The 21,160-nt window shown below is 45.9% G+C and overlaps 1 protein-coding gene across 1 annotated transcript; it reads right to left on the reverse strand.

Annotated features, from left to right (window-relative positions):
• Positions 1-13,371: 13,371 nt before the first annotated feature.
• Positions 13,372-20,439, reverse strand: GPX7 (glutathione peroxidase 7; the record flags this gene model as incomplete). The annotated part of the gene is made up of 3 exons (XM_082865637.1): positions 13,372-14,079; positions 15,561-15,822; positions 20,305-20,439. 3 exons carry the CDS (start codon positions 20,437-20,439, stop codon positions 13,916-13,918), a joined length of 561 nt encoding a protein of 186 aa, XP_082721763.1. The 3' UTR covers positions 13,372-13,915.
• Positions 20,440-21,160: the final 721 nt, after the last annotated feature.

A 21,160-nucleotide genomic window follows, 5' to 3' on the forward strand; every position in this document is an offset into this window, starting at 1 on the left:
AGCTCCTTCTGCGTGGTTCTCAAAACAATGCGCTTGAGACCTGGCAGCTTTGCTCCGGAGCCCGGTCCTCAGGGGTCCGGAAAGAAACGCCCCTCGCTGTCGTGGGCCGCGCAGCTCGGTGGCTGAAGCCCACGGAGGCTGAGAACCCGGGCACAACCCGCGGTGAGGACTCGGTTCACTCACTGAGGGGTCTGCCCGGAGTCCTTGGACTCTGGACGCAGTGGAGCACCCCCCTCTCCCCTTGCCCTACTGCCTCCAGCTGTAACCGCCCGACGCCCCTCCCCGATGGCTCTCCCCATCCACAACCCGGCTCCGGTGCCAGCTTGCAGGTCACCGCAGCTGGAGAAGCAAAGAAAGGACGCTGATGTGCATTAAGCACAAGGCCAGTTCCTCGTACCACCACTCCCTGCTGCCCAAGACTGATTCTTTCTCTTCTTTTCCAGAATGAGGCTCTTGCTTCTCATCCTGAGAGAAGTGACTTTGCCACGTTGGAACATGAAATCCAGGGACAAACCGGACTGAGGCTCAGATCTCCTGATACCAGCTAGGCTCTCCCCCAACTCTAAGTGGTCACTCTATGGGTTTAGGTTTTCGTTACTTTGCTGTTTGTTTGTCTTCCTATGAAATCTTTAAAACACACAAACAACGTAAAGAATAATACAAGAACCACCCATGTACTACTCAAATTTAAGAAATAAAAAATTTGATCAATCCTGTTTGAAGCCCCACTCCTGCCCTCCATGCTCCTCCTTCCCCACATAAGTATTCTCCTGAATTCGGTGTTTATCGTCCCCATGCTCTTATTCATGCATTTATCACATATGTATGGATCTTTGAGCAATGTATGAAATTGCTTTACATGTGATTACATCTTAAATAAATAGTATTCTTCTGGAGCCTGATTTTTTTCACTCAGTCTTATGTTTTTGAGTTTTGTCTATATTGATGTGTATGCTCAATCTGGCTCATTCACTTTTACTGCTATATAGTTTTCCACTTAGTGAATATATGATAATTTATTATCCATTTTCTTCAAAGTTTAGATTCCTTCCAATTTCTTTTTTTTTTTTTTTTTTTTTTTTTTTGCGGTACATGGGCCTCTCACTGTTGTGATCTCGTGGCCTTTCCCATTGCGGAGCACAGGCTCCGGACGCACAGGCTCAGCGGCCATGGCTCACGGACCTAGCTGCTCTGCGGCATGTGGGATCTTCCCGGACTGGGGCACGAACCCGCGTCCCCTGCGTCAGCAGGCGGACTCTCAACCACTGCGCCACCAGGGAAGCCTCTTCCAATTTCTTTTATTACTATATAATGCTGTTTCTCTTGTGATTTTTTATTTTTAAAATCAATTTTACTGAGGTATATTTTACAAACAGTAAAATATACCCATTTTAAGTGTACAGCTTGGTGACTTTATACTCACGTAACTACCACCACAGTCAGGATACAGCACATTTCCATCACTTGTCACCATCCATTGTGCCACTTTGCAGTCAGCCCTCCTCCCCACCCCTAGCCTTGCCTTAGACAACCACTGCTCTGCTCTCCCTTCCTATAGATTAGTTCTGCCTGTTCTTGAATTTTTGTCTTAATGGAATCCGATAGTATATCCTCTTTTGTGCCTGACCTATTTTGCTCACCACAGTGCCTTTGAGATACACAGAAATTGTTGCATGTAGGAGTAGTTCCTTCCTTTTATTGCCGAGTACCTGGAAATATACTCATTATATGAAATACTGCAATTAGTCCATTCAACTGTTCATAGGCATTAGAGTTGTTTCCAGCTGGGTACTATCATGAATAAAGTTGCTATAAAATTTTTTGCATATATGTTTTTTTGGGGGGGGTATGTTTTCATTTCCCTTGGGTGAATCCTAGAAGTGGAGTTTTGGGGTAATAGGGTGGATGTATGTTTAACTTGATAAGAAGTTGCCAAACTGTTTTCCAGAGTGTGGTTGGAACCATTTTGCATCCCCACCAGCAATGTATGAGAGAGAGTCAGGGCTCTACATCCTCACCAGCACTTGGTATTGTCAGTATTTTTTATTTTGGTTATTCTTGTAGATGTGAAGTAGCATCTCATTGTGGGTTTAATTTGTTTTTTCCTAATGGCTAATGATGAATAACTTTTCATGTGCTCATTAGCCATTCATGTATCTTCTTTGGCAAAATGTATGTTTTGCCTATTTTTTAAAAAATACATTTGTTTATTTATTTATTTATTATTTTTGGCTGAGTTGGGTTGCTGGGTGCGGGCTTTCTCTAGTTGTGGCGAGCAGGGGCTACTCTTCATTGTGGTGCGCGGGCTTCTCATTGCAGTAGCTTCTCTTGTTGCAGAGCACGGGCTCTAGGTGCGCAGACTGCAGTAGTTGTGGCACGTGGGCTCAGTAGTTGTGCCTTGTGGGCTCTAGAGCGCAGGCTCAGTAGTTGTGGCACACGGGCTTAGTTGCTCCGCGGCATGTGGGATCTTCCCCGACCAGGGCTCAAACCTGTGTGCCCTGCATTGGCAGGCGGATTCTTAACCACTGTGCCCTCAGGGAAGCCCCGTTTTGCCTATTTTTAAATTGGGTTATCTTCTTATTGAACTGTAACAGTTCTTATATATTCTGGATACAAATCCTTTATCAATATATTATTGTAAATATTCTTTCCCAATCTATAGCTTGACTTCTCATTAAATTTTTTTTTTTATTAAAGTATAGTTGACTTACAATGTTGTGTTCTTTCTCATTTTTCTTAACGGTGTTTTTTGAAAAGCCGAAATTAAGAATTTTGATAGTTCAATTTATCACCTTTTTTCTATTAAGATTAGTGCTTTCTGTGTTCTATCTAAAAAAGATCTTTGCCAGGACTTCCCTGGTGGTCTAGTGGTTAAGACTCCATGCTTCCAATGCAAGGTGTGCAGGTTCAATCCCTGGTCAGAGAACTAAGATCCCACATGACGTGATGGGGGGGGGGGCGGCCAAAAAAAGTTTTAAAAAAAGATCTTTGCTGACCCCATGATAACAAAGATTTTCTCCTATGTTTTCTTCCAAAAGTTTTATAGCTTTAGCTTTTACATTTATGCCTCTGATTTTTTTGAGTTAATTTATGTGCCAGATATGAAGTAAAAGTAGTTTCAAAACCATCCTTTGAAAGGACTATCCTTTCTCTATTGAATTAACTTGACACCTTTGGCAAAACTCTATTAACCATGTATGTGTGGATTTATTTCTGAATTCTCTATTCTATTCCATTGACCTGATCTGGATCTATCCTTATGCCAGTTCCACTCTGTCTTAATTACTGTAGCTTTGTAAGTGAGTCTTAAAATCAGGTAGTATAAGTCTCCTAACTTTGTCCTTATTTTTCAAAATTGTTTTCATGATTCTGGGTCCTTTGCATTTCCATATAAATTTTAGAATCCACTTGTCAATTTCTGCCCCCAAAAATCCTGCTTGGATTTTGTTTAGGATTGCATTGAATCAATAGATCAATTTGGAGAGAATTAACATCTTAATATTGAGTTTCCCAATCCATGAACATGGTATATATCTCTTCATTTATTTAGTTCTTAATTTCTCCCAGCAATGTTTTATACTATTCCATGTACAGGTCTTTTACACATTTTATAAAATTTTTCCCTTTTTCTTATTTTTGATGCTGTTGTAAATGACATTTTTAATGTGATATTCCAGTTGTTTGTTGCCAATTTCTAGAAATACAACTTATTTTCCTATATTCACCTTGTATTCTGAGATCTTGTTAAATTCAGTTATTAGTTCTAGTAGCTTTTTTATAGACTAAGGATTTTTTTATGTTAACATGAAAAAAACATGATTTCCTCACAGGCAACATATTATGTTGCTTGTGAATAAAGGCGGTTTTACTTTTTCTTTCCAGTTGATGCATTTTATTTTTTTCTTGTTTGGTTACACTGTCTAGGATTTCCAGTACAATACTGAAGAGAATTCTTTTGACTTTTGAGGCAGAGTTATGTGATTCTTTTTTCTCTGCATTTGATTCTCTCCCATCACACACTTATCAACAGAGAGGTCCTCTGAAGGCTTGACCTGAGCGGTTGAAGTAGCCCCAGTGGTTCTAGTCTGACCTCTAAAATCTGAACTCTCCATACGTCTCCAACTATACCTGCCTCTTCTCTCCTACAGGAAGCCTCTGTTTCAGCCAATCTGACCTGGGAAGGGAGCCTCCTCTCCCAAGTTTTTGCTCATGTAGTTCTCTTCTTTTGCTTATCTAAATCCTCTATACTCTCTTGAAGACTCCCCGCCCCCGAAAGCACCATTGTTTATTGCAGCGTCTGCTCTATGTGTACCATTCATTGAACACTTCCATGTGCCATCATCTCACTCAGGAACCACAACTTCAGACTATGGGCTCCTCTAGGACAAAAGTTATACCTGCTCGGTGCTGGCTTCACCACACTTAGTCTAGGGCTGGTTCTCAAGCTGCTGCTTTGTGCCACTTTTGTTCTTTTGTGTGCTTTTGTGCAAATCAGAAAAAAGTGCCCCTTGGGACTTCCCTGGTGGTCCAGTGGGTAAGACTCCAAGCTCCCAATGCAGGGGGCACGGGTTCAATCCCTGGTCAGGGAACTAGATCCCTCATGCATGCCTCAACCATGAGCCTGCATGCTGCAAATAAGAAGTCTGCATGCCACAATTAAGAAGCCTGCATGCCACAACTATGAGCCCGCATGTTGCAACTAAAAGATCCCACATGCTACAACAAACGATCCCACATGTGGCAACAAAGATCCCAAGTGCCTCAACTAAGACCCGGTGCAGCCTAAATAAATAAGTAAATATTAAAAAAAAAAAAAGTGTCCCTTCCTCTGGCTTTATATAGCTCTATGCCAAAGGCAAGGCTGAGTAATTAGAGTTCAGGCTAGATTTCAACTCCTAATTGTCCTTTCTGCTGGCCACCTTCAAAATCTGCATACCCATATAGGTTAAGGGAGGAGGAAGAACGAATAAATGAACGAAAGAATGGTTCTGATGAACCTAGGGGCAGGACAGGAATAAAGACACAGATGTAGAGAATGGACTTGAGGACATGAGGAGGGGGGAGGGGAAGCTGGGACGCAGTGAGAGAGTGGCATGGACATATATACACTACCAAATGTAAAATAGCTAGTGGGAAGCAGCTGCATGGCACAGGGAGATCAGCTGGGTGCTTTGTGACCACCTAGAGGGGTGGAATAGGGAGGGTGGGAGGGAGATGCAAGAGGGAGGGGATATGGGGATGTACGTATGTATATAGCTGATTCACTTTGTTATACAGCAAAAACTAACACAACACTGTAAAGTAATTATACTCCAATAAAGATGTTAAAAAGATAAAATAAATGAACGAATGATTCTGAAAGGGTATTTTAGATATAAAGATATTGAGCCTCAGAGACGTTAAGTTCTCACCCAAGGACCCAGCCAGGAATGGCAGAAACTAGGATTTGTCCTGGGTTTGCCAGTCCCCAAAGTTCAAGGAAACAAACACTGCCTTCATCTACCTCCTTCTTTGGTCTCAACATGAGTCCAGCACTTTATTTGTTATTAAGCATTTTTCATATTCGTAGTTCTTTTTCAGTCTGAGATCAGCCACTTCTGCAATTTACTCCAAGACTGCTGCACCCTGAATTGAACGGCCTTCTCCCAGAATCAAAATCTCCAACCCTAAATCCTCCCTGTCCCTGCTGGAGTGTTACCAGAGTCTAGGGAGCAGAGAACAGAGGGAGAGGCAGGGGCTTTGGTACTGGGTCAGCCTGGATTTCAATTGCTACTTGGCAATTGACTTGCTGGGAGACTTTAGACTTCTCACTTAGTCATATCTCTACAATGGAAATCATAATACCTACCTTAAGAGATGAGATACAGGTTATGTGAGCACTCAGTAAAGGTTAGTTCTCCTTTTCCTTCCACTTTGCTGAGTGCAAGGATGGTGTCTCATGTTAGGTCCACACACAAGAAAACTGCAGCCTTTGTTTACGGAAGATTCTTGGTGACGTTTGTCAACCCCATGACTAGAATTGCTTTTTCTCTTGAACTTGGGCAAGTCTATTCCCCTCTCTGAGTCTCAATTTCCTATCTTTTAAGAGGGGACAGTAATACTTAAATAACTATAAGAAGAACTATCATTTACAGAATGTTTACTATGTATCAGATACTCCAGTGCTTTATGGGTGTATTTTTATTTAATCATCAAAATAGGCCTATGAGGTAAGTGCTATTAATATCCCAGATGTCCCGGAAGAGGACACTGAGGCACAGAGAGGTAAAGTCCATGAGTCGCCCAGCGGCTAAGTGGTAGAGCTGGGATATAAATTCTGCTTGGTAGTACTCTAGACCATGACTGCTCAGCCTACTGACATTTTAGGCCAGGTAATTCTTTGTTGTAGGGGACAGTCCTTATACTGTAGGATGTTTAGCAGCATCCCCGGCTTCTACCCTCTAGATGCCAGTAGTACCCATTACCCAGTTGTGACAACCAAAATGTCTCCAGACATTGCCAAATGTCCCCTGGTGAGCAAAATCACCCTTAGTTAAGAATCACTGCTCTAGGCACTAGAGTCCTAGACAATGTTTTTCCCCTACAATATGACCAAACTAGGGAAACTTCTTTCCCCTGAAGGTTTCAGTAAAGGAAATCAGCTAGAGATAGATGCTACACTAATCCTAATACTGTTTCACATTTGTTACAGCCCACTTCCACTTACAAAGGGCCTTTTCGGGCTTCCCTGGTGGTGCAGTGGTTGAGAGTCCGCCTGCCGATGCAGGGGACACGGGTTCGTGCCCCAGTCCGGGAAGATCCCACATGCCGCGGAGCGGCTGGGCCCGTGAGCCATGGCTGCTGAGCCTGCACATCCGGAGCCTGTGCTCCGCAATGGGAGAGGCCACAACAGTGAGAGGCCCGCATACTGCAAAAAAAAAAAAAAAAGAGCCTTTTCACACATTAGTTTGTCTGAACATTCCAGGGGAGACAGCACATAGACAGAAGTGTCTAACACAGTGCCCAGCATTTATTAGGTAAAATCTTGGTTTCCTTTTATTGGCTAGATGAAGCAATAGAGGTTGAGGTAGATTAAGTGACTGTCCCAATGTTACACATCTAGTAAGGGGACATTGTCATTTGTTCTATTGATTAGCCTATTAACTATGTTCTTAGCTCTTTGACTTTAATCCTGAGTTTCTGCTTTCATTGGGAGTTACAAGGTGAATCAGAAGAGTTAGAATCTTTGTTTCCTAGAGTTGAAAGTATCCTAGAGGCTATCTAGTTCAACTTCCTACTGCACGGTATTCAACCCTGGATTAGTGTTGCCAGATAAGATGCAAGACAGCTGGTTAAATTTGAGTGTCATATGAAGAACGAGTAATTTTTAAAATATAAGTTTTTCCCATGCAATCATCACTAACACCAGGGACGATTGTGGCCCTGGGACCCCCTCTGGAGCATGACCAGAAGGGCGCAATGGGTCATGTGCTCAGAAGGGAGCACTCATATTCCAAGAGATTAGAGGAAGGGGCCTTCTGACTGGGCTTTCCCATCTTACTGAGATTGGTCACCCCTTCCACGGGAGGATTTGAGCCTTTTACGGGGAACCTAGCTGATGCAGGGGCTGAGACAGTCTTTAGGACACTTAGAAACAGACATAGATGATGACAATGAGGTAGTCAGTCAATATATGACTTTTGAACACCTACTATGGACCAGACATTTCTTACGTTCAAAGAACACAACAGAGATAAGGTGCACAGCAATATGAAGGAAAGGAAGAGAATTTCTACCTGTGCAATGGGAGGAAGAAATGAGAGAGAATATAGCAAGCAGTTTGGTGCTGTAGCAACACCGAAGGTGAGTAATTGAGGAGGATGAGGCACAAGGGCTTTGAATGACAGTTTAAAGAACCAAGACTTTATTCCAAGGTTAAGGGTTGGGGGGCACACTGAAGCAGAGAGGTGATATGCTCAGGTCTGCTTTTTGGAACATCATTCAGCTTGTGACACGAAGGATGGATTGAAGGAGGGAATTGGGGCCAAGGATATGAGCCAGAAAGATGATAAATCCTGAGTTAGGATAGTCGTAGCAGGAAAAAGGAGAGGAGAGAGATTTGGAAAATGTTAAGATATAGCGCAGAGATGTCTATTTGTCCCTGACCCCTGCAACACCTGTTCTCCCCTTCTTTTATGTTAATGGAACTCAATTTTCATATGGGCACATGGCCATACAGAATAAAAACTTTATTTCCTAGTGAAAATAAATTATGTCTGGGTATGGCTATAGACTAAGTTCTTCTGACTTGTAGAATGTGATGTAGTCATGCCCTTAAAGGCATAGGGGTGAGGTGATCAGCTGTCTTGGGTCATGCGGCTGATGACAACGTCCTAGGGATGCCAGAGCCATAAGCCCGGGCCCCTGACTAATTCATGGAGCAGGTAAAGGTCCAATTTTTATATGGTACAGAAAAAACTTCTACTTTTTTTGAGACTGTGTTTACTTTGGGTTCTTGTTACAGCTGCCAAATCTCTATCCCGACACAAAGTGGTAAAAGTCACAGGTAAGGGCTTCCCTGGTGGTGCAGTGGTTGAGAGTCCGCCTGCCGATGCAGGGGACACAGGTTCGTGCCCCGGTCCGGGAAGATCCCACATGCCGCAGAGCGGCTGGGCCTGTGAGCCATGGCCGCTGAGCCTGCGCGTCCGGAGCCTGTGCTCCACAACGGGAGAGGCCACAACAGTGAGAGGCCCGCGTACAGAAAAAAAAAAAGTCACAGGTAAGGGCTAAGATGTAGGGACTGAAGGAGATGTGGGGAGGAGAGGAAGCTGCAGAGTTTTTTTTTTTTGTTATACCCAAGGCAGTGTTTCTGTCTTGAAATGTAGCCTATTGACCACCTGCAATGTAATCCCTCTGGGGCCCAGGAATCTATGCAAGCAGCTCGGTGATTTGTAGCTAACCAAGCTTCAGCAATTCCCTCCAGCAAACACCAGGCTGGCCCTGCTGGAGCTGGGAGGTTTCAGGTCTGCCTGCCTTCCACAGGTGTCTCCATGCTGACCAGTGCTCCTGGTAGCCCCAGAGCCATCTATTTCTCCTATCTGTAGTTCAGTGTCTGCCTCTGCGCCAAGGGTTTATTTCTGACCTTCAGGTTTGGGACTGAAGACAGACTCTGTGATGCTAAGTCAAGTCACTATCATTTCTCACCTGGATCCCACAAGACCTTGAATGATCTGGCCCCTGCCTACCTCTCTGACCCTTCTTCCTATCACTTCGCTCCAAGCAGCACCGGCTCCGTTCTGTTGAGCATCTTCCCTCATTAGGGTCTTTGCTCCAGCCACTGCTTCTGTTTACAAACCCTCCACTCTACTTCTTTGCCCTAACTCTTTTTTTTTTTCGGTACGCGGGCCTCTCACTGCTGTGGCCTCTCCCGTTGTGGAGCACAGGCTCCGGACGCGCAGACTCAGCGACCATGGCTCACGGGCCCAGCCGCTCCGCGGCATGTGGGATCTTCCCGGACCGGGGCACGAACCTGTGTCCCCTGCATCGGCAGGCGGACTCTCAACCACTGCGCCACCAGGGAAGCCCCGCCCTAACTCTTATTAAAATTTCAGCTCTCAGCTTAAATGTCATTTCTCATGGAAGCCTCCACTGCACTCCAGAATATGTCCAATGCCACTTTTATACCTGCTCATGGTTCCTTGTACTTCTTCCTGGTGCTTATCATAATTGTAATTGTATAATAATTGGTGTAATTATTTGTTTAATGTTTCCCACTATTTCCCACTATTCTCTGAGCACCATGACAGCTGGGAACATGGGTGTTTTGTTCACTGATATATCCCTAAAACCTAATGCAGAACTTGACACATAGGCAATGCTCAAGAAATATTTGTTGATGAATTAAAGTCCCTTCCAACCATAATTTTCCAGAGATTCCCCTCATAGTCACGCTCTCCTCCCTCCACACTCCAGCCCAGCTCAGAAAAATAAATAAACAATTAGGATGGGTCCACCCTCTCTTTGAGGACCTAGGACCAGTTGATAGTGAATGAGAATCATCTGAGGGTGAAAAGAGAGCTCAACAAAAGACAGAGGCTATTATCGTATCAGCAGCCAGAAATGAGCCCTTCTCCAAACTCCTAACTGGTGGTCCCAGGCTTGCTTATCACCTCTAAACTAATAGCAGAGAGCTTAGGGATTGGTAATATGATTTAAGCAGACAACTAAAATATTGATTAATAATTAAGTGTTAGCAAATAGCTAAACTGCTAAGTGCTAAGACATAACCTAATAAATAAAATATTTGGCGTAGGGGCTTCCCTGGTGGCACAGTGGTTGAGAATCTGCCTGCTAATGCAGGGAACACGGGTTCGAGCCCTGGTCTGGGAGGATCCCACATGCCGCGGAGCAACTAGGCCCGTGAGCCACAACTACTGAGCCTGCGCGTCTGGAGCCTGTGCTCCGCAACAAGAGAGGCCGCGATAGTGAGAGGCCTGCGCACCGCGATGAACGGTGGCCCCCGCTTGCCACAACTAGAGAAAGCCCTCGCACAGAAACGAAGACCCAACACAGCAAAAATAAATAAATTAATTAATGTCAGATGCAGGCTTGTTAAAAAAAATTTTTTTTTGGCTTATAAGTGTTAGAAGATGATTAAGGCATCAGTAGAAAAATCAAATATTAACTATTCAAGTGTTAGAGATTACCGAGGGATTAATTTAAAACTAAGTTGTTAGCAGATATTGCTTAACCAATGACTGAGGTAACAGTTGATAACAACATAAAATGAGATTTTTCCTAGGAGGACTCTTGCACATTAGAGGGGACTTGGGAACAGCAGAAAGCTGATAAAGCCTAGGAATGAAGGTCTAATTTGGAGTGCAACATCCTCAGCTGGACTCTAAACTGCTGCGGGGAACTGTTTGCTTGTCTTTGGTTTTCCAGATAGGGTCTAGGCAGGGACAGCATGGAGCCAGTGCTCAAAATGCTTCCCATATAATTAAATTTAATCTGCTAAGGGCCAAGCACTGTGCTGAGGAGAGAAAGGAAGGCAGTTACTTAAACAATGAGAATGTGGTGAGTGAGTGAGTGAATGGTGTGTGGAAGGAAAGGCGCAGAGGTTTGTGAAGCCTGGGGATAATGGACAGCAAGTGTGTCAAGGAGAGGTGATGAGTTTAGTTCTGGAGACACTGAATTGAGGTGTCTCTAGTCATGCCCAGTAGGCAAGTGGGTATGAGTCCAGCATAGATACAAGGTAGAGATTTAGGTATCATCAGGATGTAGACGGTGGTCAAAACCATGAGAAAAAATGAGATGGTTGTGGAAGAGTATATGAAGTGAGAAAAGGGACCCGCCTAGAAGCCTAAGGAAGACCACAGGGAAGGAGTGGGCAGAGGAGGAAGAGTCATGGACAGACATTGAGAAGGAAGGAGCACTCAGAGAGATGGGGGAAAACCAAGAGAAGACAGGGGCAGGAAAACTAAGAAGGGAAGAGAATGTGTCGGGGAGAAGAGTCATACAATCAGCAATGTCAGAAGCGGCTGACAGGTCAAGTAGGGTGAGGTCAGAGATATGTCCATTGAGAATGTGGTTCTGAGTTGTTCATCACAAAAATTTCTGTGATAGCTGGATTTCACTGTGTGTGTGTGTGTGTGTGTGTGTGTGCACCTGCACACACGCGGAAACGACCACGTGCAGAGCCAGAGCTTGGAGGAGGGTGTGTTAGGACAGGCTGGAGGCCACCACAGGGTGGTATGTGGTCAGCCCACAGAAAGCCTTCATTTACTCTTGCAGCTTTTGGGAAGGATCATTAAGGGAGGCTTTGAGCACAGTTCAACCCTTTTACTGTCCAGTGGGATAATGGGAGACAGCAGAGAGGGAACAATTTGCTCAGTCTGTGAGTCAAGGGCACAGCCAAGACTTGAATCTGAGTTTCCTTCTTCTAGAAGAGTGACTTTGGGAGAAGTAGACATGAAATTCTCATTGGCCGATAAATTATCTATCAGTGACTCTGCTCATCACCTCTTTTCTATATTTATATAAAAGTGAAATACGTATTTTTACACACAAAATTCAAACATTACAAAAATACTTAACAAAGAAAGTGAATGACTCCTGTTATCCCACCCCACGCCCTCAGGGACAGCCACCATTAATAGTTTGGTCTACATCCCTCCCTCCCTCCTTCCCTCCCTCTCTCTTTCACACTTAACATTGTAAATTTTTAATAAAAATATTATTCTTGTTTGTACTGGATGTTTTCTTGTGTGTGCATGTGTTCATTACAATTTGCCATTTTTTCACTTTTGGACAACTTTCTATGGTAGCATAGAAATTAATTCATTCATTTGAATAACTTATTATTATTTTAATATATTTTTTATTATTTCCCTTTTTAAAAATATTTATTTTATTTATTTATTTTTGGCTGTGTTGGGTCTTCGTTGCTGTGCACAGGCTTTCTCTAGTTGTGGCGAGTGGGGGCTACTCTTTGTTGTGGTGTGCGGGCTTCTCATTGCAGTGGCTTCTCTTGTTGTGGAGCACAGGCTCTAGGTGCACAGGCTTCGGTAGTTGTGGCACGTGGGCTCAGCAGTTGTGGCTCACGGGCTGTAGCGCGCAGGCTCAGTAGTTGTGGCGCACAGGCTTAATTGCTCCGCGGCATGTGGGATCTTCCTGGACCAGGGCTTGAACCTGTGTCCCCTGCATTGGCAGGCGGATTCTTAATCACTGCCCCACCAGGGAAGCCCTGTATTAGTTATTATTATCATTTGGATTTGTACCATAATTTGCTACCAAACCATACTGATGGACACAAGGATTGCATCGAATTTTCACCATTATGAACAATGTACATACATATTATTGTACACACATATTTGCACAGTTTGGGAGTCTTTTAAAAGGAGAAATGGTGGATCAAAGCATATAAACATTTTGTTTTAAAAGATATTGACAAGTCATCCTCTAAAAAGCTGTGCCAGTTTGTCATCCCACTGACAGCTTATGCGAATGCCCATTTCCCCACATCCTCACCAATGACAGGTATTATCATTTAACAAAATCTTTCCAACTTGAATGAGGCTGAACATCTTTTCATATCCTCATTATCCGTCTCTATTTTTCTGTGAATTATCTGTTCTTATCCTTTGCCTGCTTGTAATTGTAGTGTACTTTTGGTCAGTGAATGCTTATTGGGCAATAATGATAGGCTTGATAAAAAAAGTCTGGGAAGACTTGGTACCAAACTGCGAACAGTGTTTACCTCCAGGGAGTGACCATATAGGAAATGAGGGCGATAGTTTCATTTTTATTTTGTATCATCTTATTTTACAATGAATTTGTATTAATTTTGTAATTGAAAAAAATACATAGGAAAACAATAACAACAGCAACAACAACAACAAATGTTTGGCCTGGATTCTCATGGCTGGAAATTCATGTTGGGTTCAAGTTTTTATTGATCACAACTTATTTTTTGGTTCATATGCAAAAAACATTTATTGAACGCCTCCTAGTTACCTGGCACTGCCCTAGGCACTTTTGTAGGCCTTTCATCCTCAATCTCACAACAGCCCTGTGAGGCAGGAATTGGCCTCATTTTAGAGAGTTCATAACAGGTAGGAGATTATTGCTTGTACCTCTATTTGCCACATGTTTTCAGGGGCCAGAGGTTCTTATTGGTTGTTGAGTCATTGGTCAAGAGCTGTCACTGGTCAGGGGTTCTTATAGGTTGCTCTAAGATTCAAATAATCAAACTACTAGAATTTTCCCCAGACAGGAGTGATGGGGTAGGTGGGATAAGAGTGGCGGAAGGAGAGTCAGTAGTCTCTCCCTTGTAGCACCATTTGAGTTTGCTTTGGTCACTCAGTGAACACTGAGTGAACAGTCACTTGGTGAACAGTGAGGGGAGGGGACAGTGGGAGAGGAGGGAAAGTACTTATAAGTCTTCTCGTTTCTTCAGGATGAGCTTCCTCACAAGCGCTGTAATCTGGGGTCTTAACTCCTCCACCGACATGGTTGGGTCCCAAGCCCCTATCACCTTTCCATCTGGGGCCACTAGGTACTTCCAGAAGTTCCAGGTGGGCTCCTTTCCAGAAGTCTCTAGAGCAAAGGAAGAAGGAGAGCAAAGTGTGCTTCCCTGTGTCCCCTCTCCTGGAATCCCACTATTGGTGTCCATCCCTCCCTTGAAGTAGTGGTTCTATTAGTTAGAATGAACTGGAGAGCTTTTAAAAATCCTGATGCCCAGTCCATACCCCCAGACCACTTAAGTAAGAATATCTGGGGCTGAGACTCAGGCATCAGTATTTTTCAAAAGCTTTCCAGGAGATTGCAATCTGGTGCCCAGGTTGAGAACTACTGCTTTATGATTCTGTGAAGTGCTGGGTAAGGCAACATCAGACCTTCCTTTATTAATGACCTCAAACTACTACACAGTCTATATCCTATTTTCTGATTAAATCTCAATGGTTTCCAAATGTTAGTCCATGGACTCTCTGCATCTGAATCATGGTGGTGGTGGTGGTGGTGGAGGAGGGGGGTTAATATAAACAGATTCTTGGGCTCTGCTTCAGGAGGTCTCAGGCTAATGCATTTTTAAGAGGTCCCCAGGTGCTTCTAAAGCACAGCCAGGTTTGATCTATAACTATGGGAACTGAGAAGGAACTAATAAAAACACACAGGGGAAAAAAACCAAATATTAGGATTGACCCACAAAGCAAAATTCAAATTGCCTCAGTAAGGGACCTTTTGTTTGCTACACCGTTGTTTGTTATTTACTCTTCCAGGTGAATGGATTGGCAGGCGGTGGGGGTGGGGGTGGGGGGGTGGTAGTGAGGGATATGAAGGCAACCAGAAGCATGGAACAGGAGGTGGGAGAAGGCAAAAATGGAGCCCCCAAAGGAAGGGAGAGGCCTGAGAAAGGAAACGGTACTTAATGACAAGCTTGGCTAATGACCCCATTTTGTGGTTCTGAGGCTTCTGCGGAAGGAATCTATTTCTCAAATATTAAGATCTGTTTGTTTCTTTTTATGGCTGCGCCACACAGCTTGCTTGGGATCTTAGTTTCCCAACCAGCAACTGAGCCCAGGCCGGGTAGTGGAAGTGCCGAGTCCTAACTGCTGCACTACCCGGGAATTCCCAAGATCTGGTATTTTAGCTCAGAAGGTTTCTCTCCTGTGGCCTACACAATTTGCCTCTGACTCAGGACAGGAGATATGGGCCGGCCTTCTCCAGGCATGTGGCATCCCCTGCCTGCAGCTAAGTCCATAAGCTCAACTAATTCACACTGACTAAAATCTGAGGGTCCAGTCTCCTTCTAGGAGCCACTGCAGATGGAAACAGGAGCCCAGAGAAGTCTGCAAGAGTGACTCTGAGGGAGAACTGCAAGGCAGCAGGGGCGGAGATATTCTTAACCAGGAATACTCCTCAGTTCATCCTCAAAGATTAGTGCTAGAAGAGACCATCAACCCGCCTGTGCGGGTCTAAGGGGCCCCAGGTCACCCAGCCAGCCAGTAGCTTCTGCTGCCCAGGGAGCCACAGCCTCAGCCAGCTGAAGGAAGGTGAGGGAAAGGCTCAGGACTCACGGATCAGGTACTTGAAGGCAGGGTGGGCACCAGTGCCGGTGACTGTGATCTTGCTAAACATGGGGAAAGAGACACTGTAGGTGTGGCGGGCAAAGTTCTCAATCTCCTTGTTGCTGTTGGGCTCCTGCTGGCCAAACTGGTTGCAGGGAAAGGCAAGCACGTTGAAGTGGTGAGGTCCCAGGTCCCGCTGTAGCTGTTGCAGGGCCCGGTAGTGCTGGTCTGTGAAGCCACACTCGCTAGCCACGTTCACCACCAGGGACACCTGGGTGGCAAAAGCAAGACACATACACAAAGCAGTGAAGAGGCACACACTTGTACATGGCCTGACATGCCCACGTATGTGATGCCCCCGCAACAATTAATGCTCTCTCTCATAAACATGCAGGGTCTTCCAGACGTGTGAAACACATACATAAACATTCATGAGAATAAGTACACAATACACATGAATGGGTATGCCTGTGCCCCTCGACACAAAGATACATTAGCACACATCACACAAGCCCACAAACACACAGAACACCATCACAGAGAGAGGCACACATACTGGTGAGCGCACATCAGGAGGTGATTCAGGAGAGAGAAAAGGCAGACCTGGGTCCAATTTCTGGCTCAGTCAACTAGCACTCATCATTCTACACTGTAGTTGCCTATACATGTGTTGGTCTTCCTTCTAGAATGTGAACCCACTGAGAGCAGGAGCTATGTTCACTTCATTACTGGGCCTGACACATGGAAAAGTCTCAGAAAGTATGTGCTGAATGAATAAGTAAGTGTGCACATATATATGATCACCTGAATGGGTACATAGACAGACATGGTTTTCTTTTTTTTTTTTTTGCGGTACGCTGGCCTCTCACTGTTGTGGCCTCTCCCATTGCGGAGCACAGGCTCTGGACGCGCAGGCTCAGCGGCCATGGCTCACGGGCCCAGCCGCTCCGCGGCATGTGGGATCTTCCCAGACCGGGGCATGAACCCGCGTCCCCTGCATCGGCAGGCGGACTCTCAACCACGGCGCCACCAGGGAAGCCCAGACATGGTTTTCTTGATAAAAGGATCCGAAGAACCTCAGGGCAATCCCTTTTTGCCCCTCTCCCTCCAGCAAACAAATACCACTTTCTTCTATCACTAGACTAACCCTTAAATTTATGATTGCCTTATAATATATTTATTTATTGCCGTTCAGTGATAAATATAAATCTGGCTGATGGAACTTGATTACATTACTGCAGTTACAATTTTGGCACCAATGCTATGTTTTTATCTTCTAGTTATATATTATTAAAGGATTTAAATTCTCACCCTGTGTTTAGGTAGCCAAGCCCTATCTCTCTGGCCACTTCTTATTTTATTATTTTATTTTATTTTATTTTTTTTAAATTTTATTTATTGATTGATTGATTTTTGGCTGCGTTGGGTCTTTGTTGCTCTGCGTGGGCTTTCTCTAGTTGCGGCGAGTGGGGGCTACTCTTTGCTGCGGTGCGTAGGCTTGTTATTGCTGTGGCTTCTCTTGTTGCGGAGCACAGGCTCTAGGCGCGCAGGCTTCAGTAGTTGCAGCATGCAGGCTCAGTAGTTGTGGCTCACAGGCTTATTTACTCCGCGGCATGCGGGATCTTCCGGGACCAGAGATAAAATCTGTGTCCCCTGCACTGGCAGGCGGATTCTTAACCACTGCACCACCAGGGAAGTCCTGGCCACTTTTTAGAAGAGGCAGGATTATACCAGCTGGCTCCATAAAGAGGGCCACCTTCCAGGGGCAGCCTGGGGCACTGGACATGCTCGGGCACAGACTGCTGAGGCTGGACAGGGTTTCTAGACCTCAGCACTACTGACACTTGGGGCTGGATAATCTTTGTTGTGAGGTAGCTGTCCTGTTCATTGTAGAATGTTTAGTAGCGTCCCTGGCCTCCACCCACTAGACGCCTAGTCTTAACAATCAAAAATGTCTACAGACATTGCCGAATGTCCCCTGGGGAAAAAGATCACCACCAGCTGAGAACCACTGAGCTAGGCGATGAGAACCACTGTGCTGTATCTCCCTCACCCATTCCTTGGGGCCACAGGCTGTTAGAACAACCTCCCTCATTTTGTCAGCATATGCCATATTGCGCCTCTGGTGGTGAGAAACTGGGACTCTTAGTTCCCTTCACTAGTTAGAGGTCTTCCTCTTTCTTCTTTACTGGATCCTTGGGCATTGAGAGCATTAAAGTTTGTTTATTTCTAACCTACATCTTGTGTGTCTGCCCATACTTTTGGAAGGAGGGAAATCCTATTTCTATTTCCGTGCCTGAATCCAAAAAGCTTATCTTTAAAGTGACCAAAACACAGACAGATACACCTAAATGCACACAGTAAATTTACATATACGTATACAAGCACAGATGCAGACTCAGATGAGTACACAGAAGCAAGCAAACAAATAAACCATTCACATACACGCTACACTCAGGCCTATATGTACATAACCTCACAGTGTAGCCAAGGGCATTCCTGAGTGTCACCCATTTATCTACACTCAACACTGGTCTAAATGACTGTCTTCCCAGTTAGCGTGAGGGCACAAACCATACAATTTTGCTCATGGCTATGTCTCCAGGGCTGGACCCAGTGGCAGGCATGTAGTGCCTATAAAGAAGCCAGTGGTTTTTGCTTCCAATTTTTAAAAAACCCATGGTAAAATACACATAATGAGCCAGTAGCTATTTGCAGGTGAATGAATGACCATATTGCCCAAGTGGCAAACCAAGCTTGGGTTAACACACAGTTTCGTTTACAGGTTCCCTGGACTGACTGTTCCTGGTTTCCCTCTAAAGTTGGAAATAAGCTGGAAATTAAGACATGGGCTCTGGAACTGGACTGCCCGGGTTCAAATTCTAACTCCACTTTGTAGCAGGCGTGTGACTTCATTTTTTTTTTTTTCCAGTTTCTTTCTGATTGATTTCTAGGCCTCTCGCTCCAATGCTTTTTAGGATCTACCAGTGACCTAGAGGATGAAAACACTCAGAATTCTGGGACTACTTTCCAGGTAATTTTTCTCCAGGATTTCTGTTCCTCACATCCTGGATGCCTTATTACTTCTGAAAGCAAACAGCCTTTGTCTGTTTTTGTCTTAGCATCTATTACTATTAGGAATTACATTGTTCATTTCTCCGTTCCTTGTTTATTGCCTTTCTCCTCTCTACCGCATATAAGCTCTGTTAAAGGGGAAACTTAGCTGTTTTGTTCACTGTTGTATCCACAGAGCTGGCACAGTACTTAGTATACAGTAGGTGTTCAACAATAAATAATGAATTAATGAGTAGCAGAGCTGGTCAAGTGCTAAACCTGGGGCTCTCTGGTGAGCTGCTCCAGAGGGAAGGGAAGGCCTGAATGGCAATGGGCCCTGCTCTTACTGGCCCTTTGCCCTGAGTCCTGGATGAGGTTCCTGCTGGGGCCCCACAAACACAAGCACAGAGCAAGCACTCTACCAAGTGCTTCCACCTTGTCACCTCATTTGAAACTCACAATACCTTGGGGCGGGGGGCAATCAGGACAAGGACTACTATACCCAGTACTCCCAGGATAACTGAGAATTCCAAGGCTTAGAGAGTACTTTCTTCACTAAGGATGGCCTTGCTCCTGGGAGAAGAATGCTAACAGCCATTTGTGTGTGTGTGTGTGTGTGTGTGTGTGTGTGTGTGTGTGTGTGTGTGTGGTCCATCCAAATCCGGATGCTGGGCCTCCCTGTCCATTAGAAACCAACTCCCCACCCTTTCCACACCACAGCCTGAGGTCCACCTTGAGAAGTGAACTTGGAGGGCTCTTCATTACACACAGTGCAACATTTCGGTCTCTGAAGGTAGTGTTCAAGGCCCCTCTTGGTCCCTCCCTACCCTTTTCAGCCTCATCTTTCACCCTCATGCTTTATGCTCCTTCAAGCACAACTGCTTGAAGACCTCCCCACCAGCATCACCATTCTTACTGTTTAGTTCTGAGTCTTGGCATTCGACAGTTCTCTTTGCCTGGAGTGCTCTTCTTGGTCTTACTAAAACTCACTCTTGTTTCAAAGACTCACCCAGGCACACTTCCTCTCTCAAGTCCTCTCTGAGCTGAGACTCCCTCTCGGTAAGGAGGTAGCAGTTATACTGGATGACACTTAAATCTCAGCCTGAGCTCCCAGCTAAAAAGTTTGCCTAGAGTAGGCCACGGATGGATAAGCGGTTCTCCTCCAGGCTCCGCGCTTTCTAGCGCTGTGCGACCTTCCCTCTCTGGGACTTAGTGTACTACTCTCTAAAGAATGATCTGTGTAAGGTCCCCATGTGTCTGAAATGGTAACTCCCTCTGCACCGAGCTTTCATTTCCACAATGTTCTCGCTGGACTGATTATCACCAACTCCCTCTGTTCCGAACGTGGAAACTGGGGATGGGAGAGACAAAGGCCCCAGGATGCTAGGGTTACTTTTTAGATCAGTGTGTGAGAGGCTGGGCCCCGCTGCCCAAAATCGCTGGGAGGGAAATCGGCGCCGGCAGCGAGAGTTTCGGGTTTCACCGCGCGCCGGGCCATGCCACGTAGTCGAGGGACAGACCCGGCGCAGGATCTGGGGGCGCCGCGCCCGGCGGGATGTCTGGGTGGGGGTGGGGAGCCAGGGCAGGGTGGCCGGGCGGCCAGAGCCCCTCGGAGCCACACCCGGCAGGGTCCCGGGCGCCGGGCGCCCCCGTCAGGCCCCGGCTGGATGGCGCCGAGGCCCGGCGGGCGGACACTCACCGAGCCGCGGTACTTCTCCAGAGACACCAACTTGCCCCGGATGTTGACCGCCTTGAAGCCGTAGAAGTCCTGCTCCCGCTGCGCGCAGGCCGTAGCCGCCAGGAGCAGCCATGCTGCCGCCAGTCCCGCCACCATGACTCGCTCCCGAGCAGGCGGCGTGGCAAAGGCAAAGGCAGGGCTGGGGTCACGGGCGCGGGGGGCGGGAGGAGGCGGCCCCGGCTCCAAGCGGCCAGCCGGGCAGGACGCGCCCCCTTCTCCGCGGGCGGTGGACAGCCGGGCTCTGGACCTCAGTCTCCCCATCTGTACTGCGGGAGCGTTGGACTCCGCGCCCCTTTCCGGACCCTAGAGCCGTGGTTTCAGGATTCTGCCCACTGAGACCGGAATTCGTTTCAATGAGGCTCCCTCTTGCTCCAGGATGCAGCGACTAAGTAGGGAAAGGGAGGTGGAAAACTGTATCTGGGAGCTTAGCTAGTTTTTAATTAGTGCAGTGCCCTTAGGCTGGTCGCTGCACCTCTCTGGGCCCCAGTTTCTCCATCTGTTGCCTTCCTGATGCACCTAGACAGTACAGAATGAGAGTAATAGAAAAATGGATGTGAAACTTTTTTGTCAGCTGAATGGTGCCTACGAACTTTAGGTGAATGAATGGACGTCCCCTGAAAGGGATGAGACAGAGGAGAAGAGAAGAGAGACGGTCTATTTCAGGTTGGGTTCCTGGGAAGCAGATTCTGAGATGGAGATTGCAGTAAAGGGTGTTTATGTGGGAGTGCCCTTGGGATCCACACCTGTGGAAGGGAGGGGGAGGGAACAGGAGTGGGCAGAAGAAGTCCAGAGGTCCACGCAGGCCCAAGGACAGTCA

Source organism: Leucopleurus acutus (assembly GCF_964270905.1).
Source record: "Leucopleurus acutus genome assembly, chromosome: 2".
Classification (NCBI taxonomy): Eukaryota; Metazoa; Chordata; class Mammalia; order Artiodactyla; family Delphinidae; genus Leucopleurus; species Leucopleurus acutus.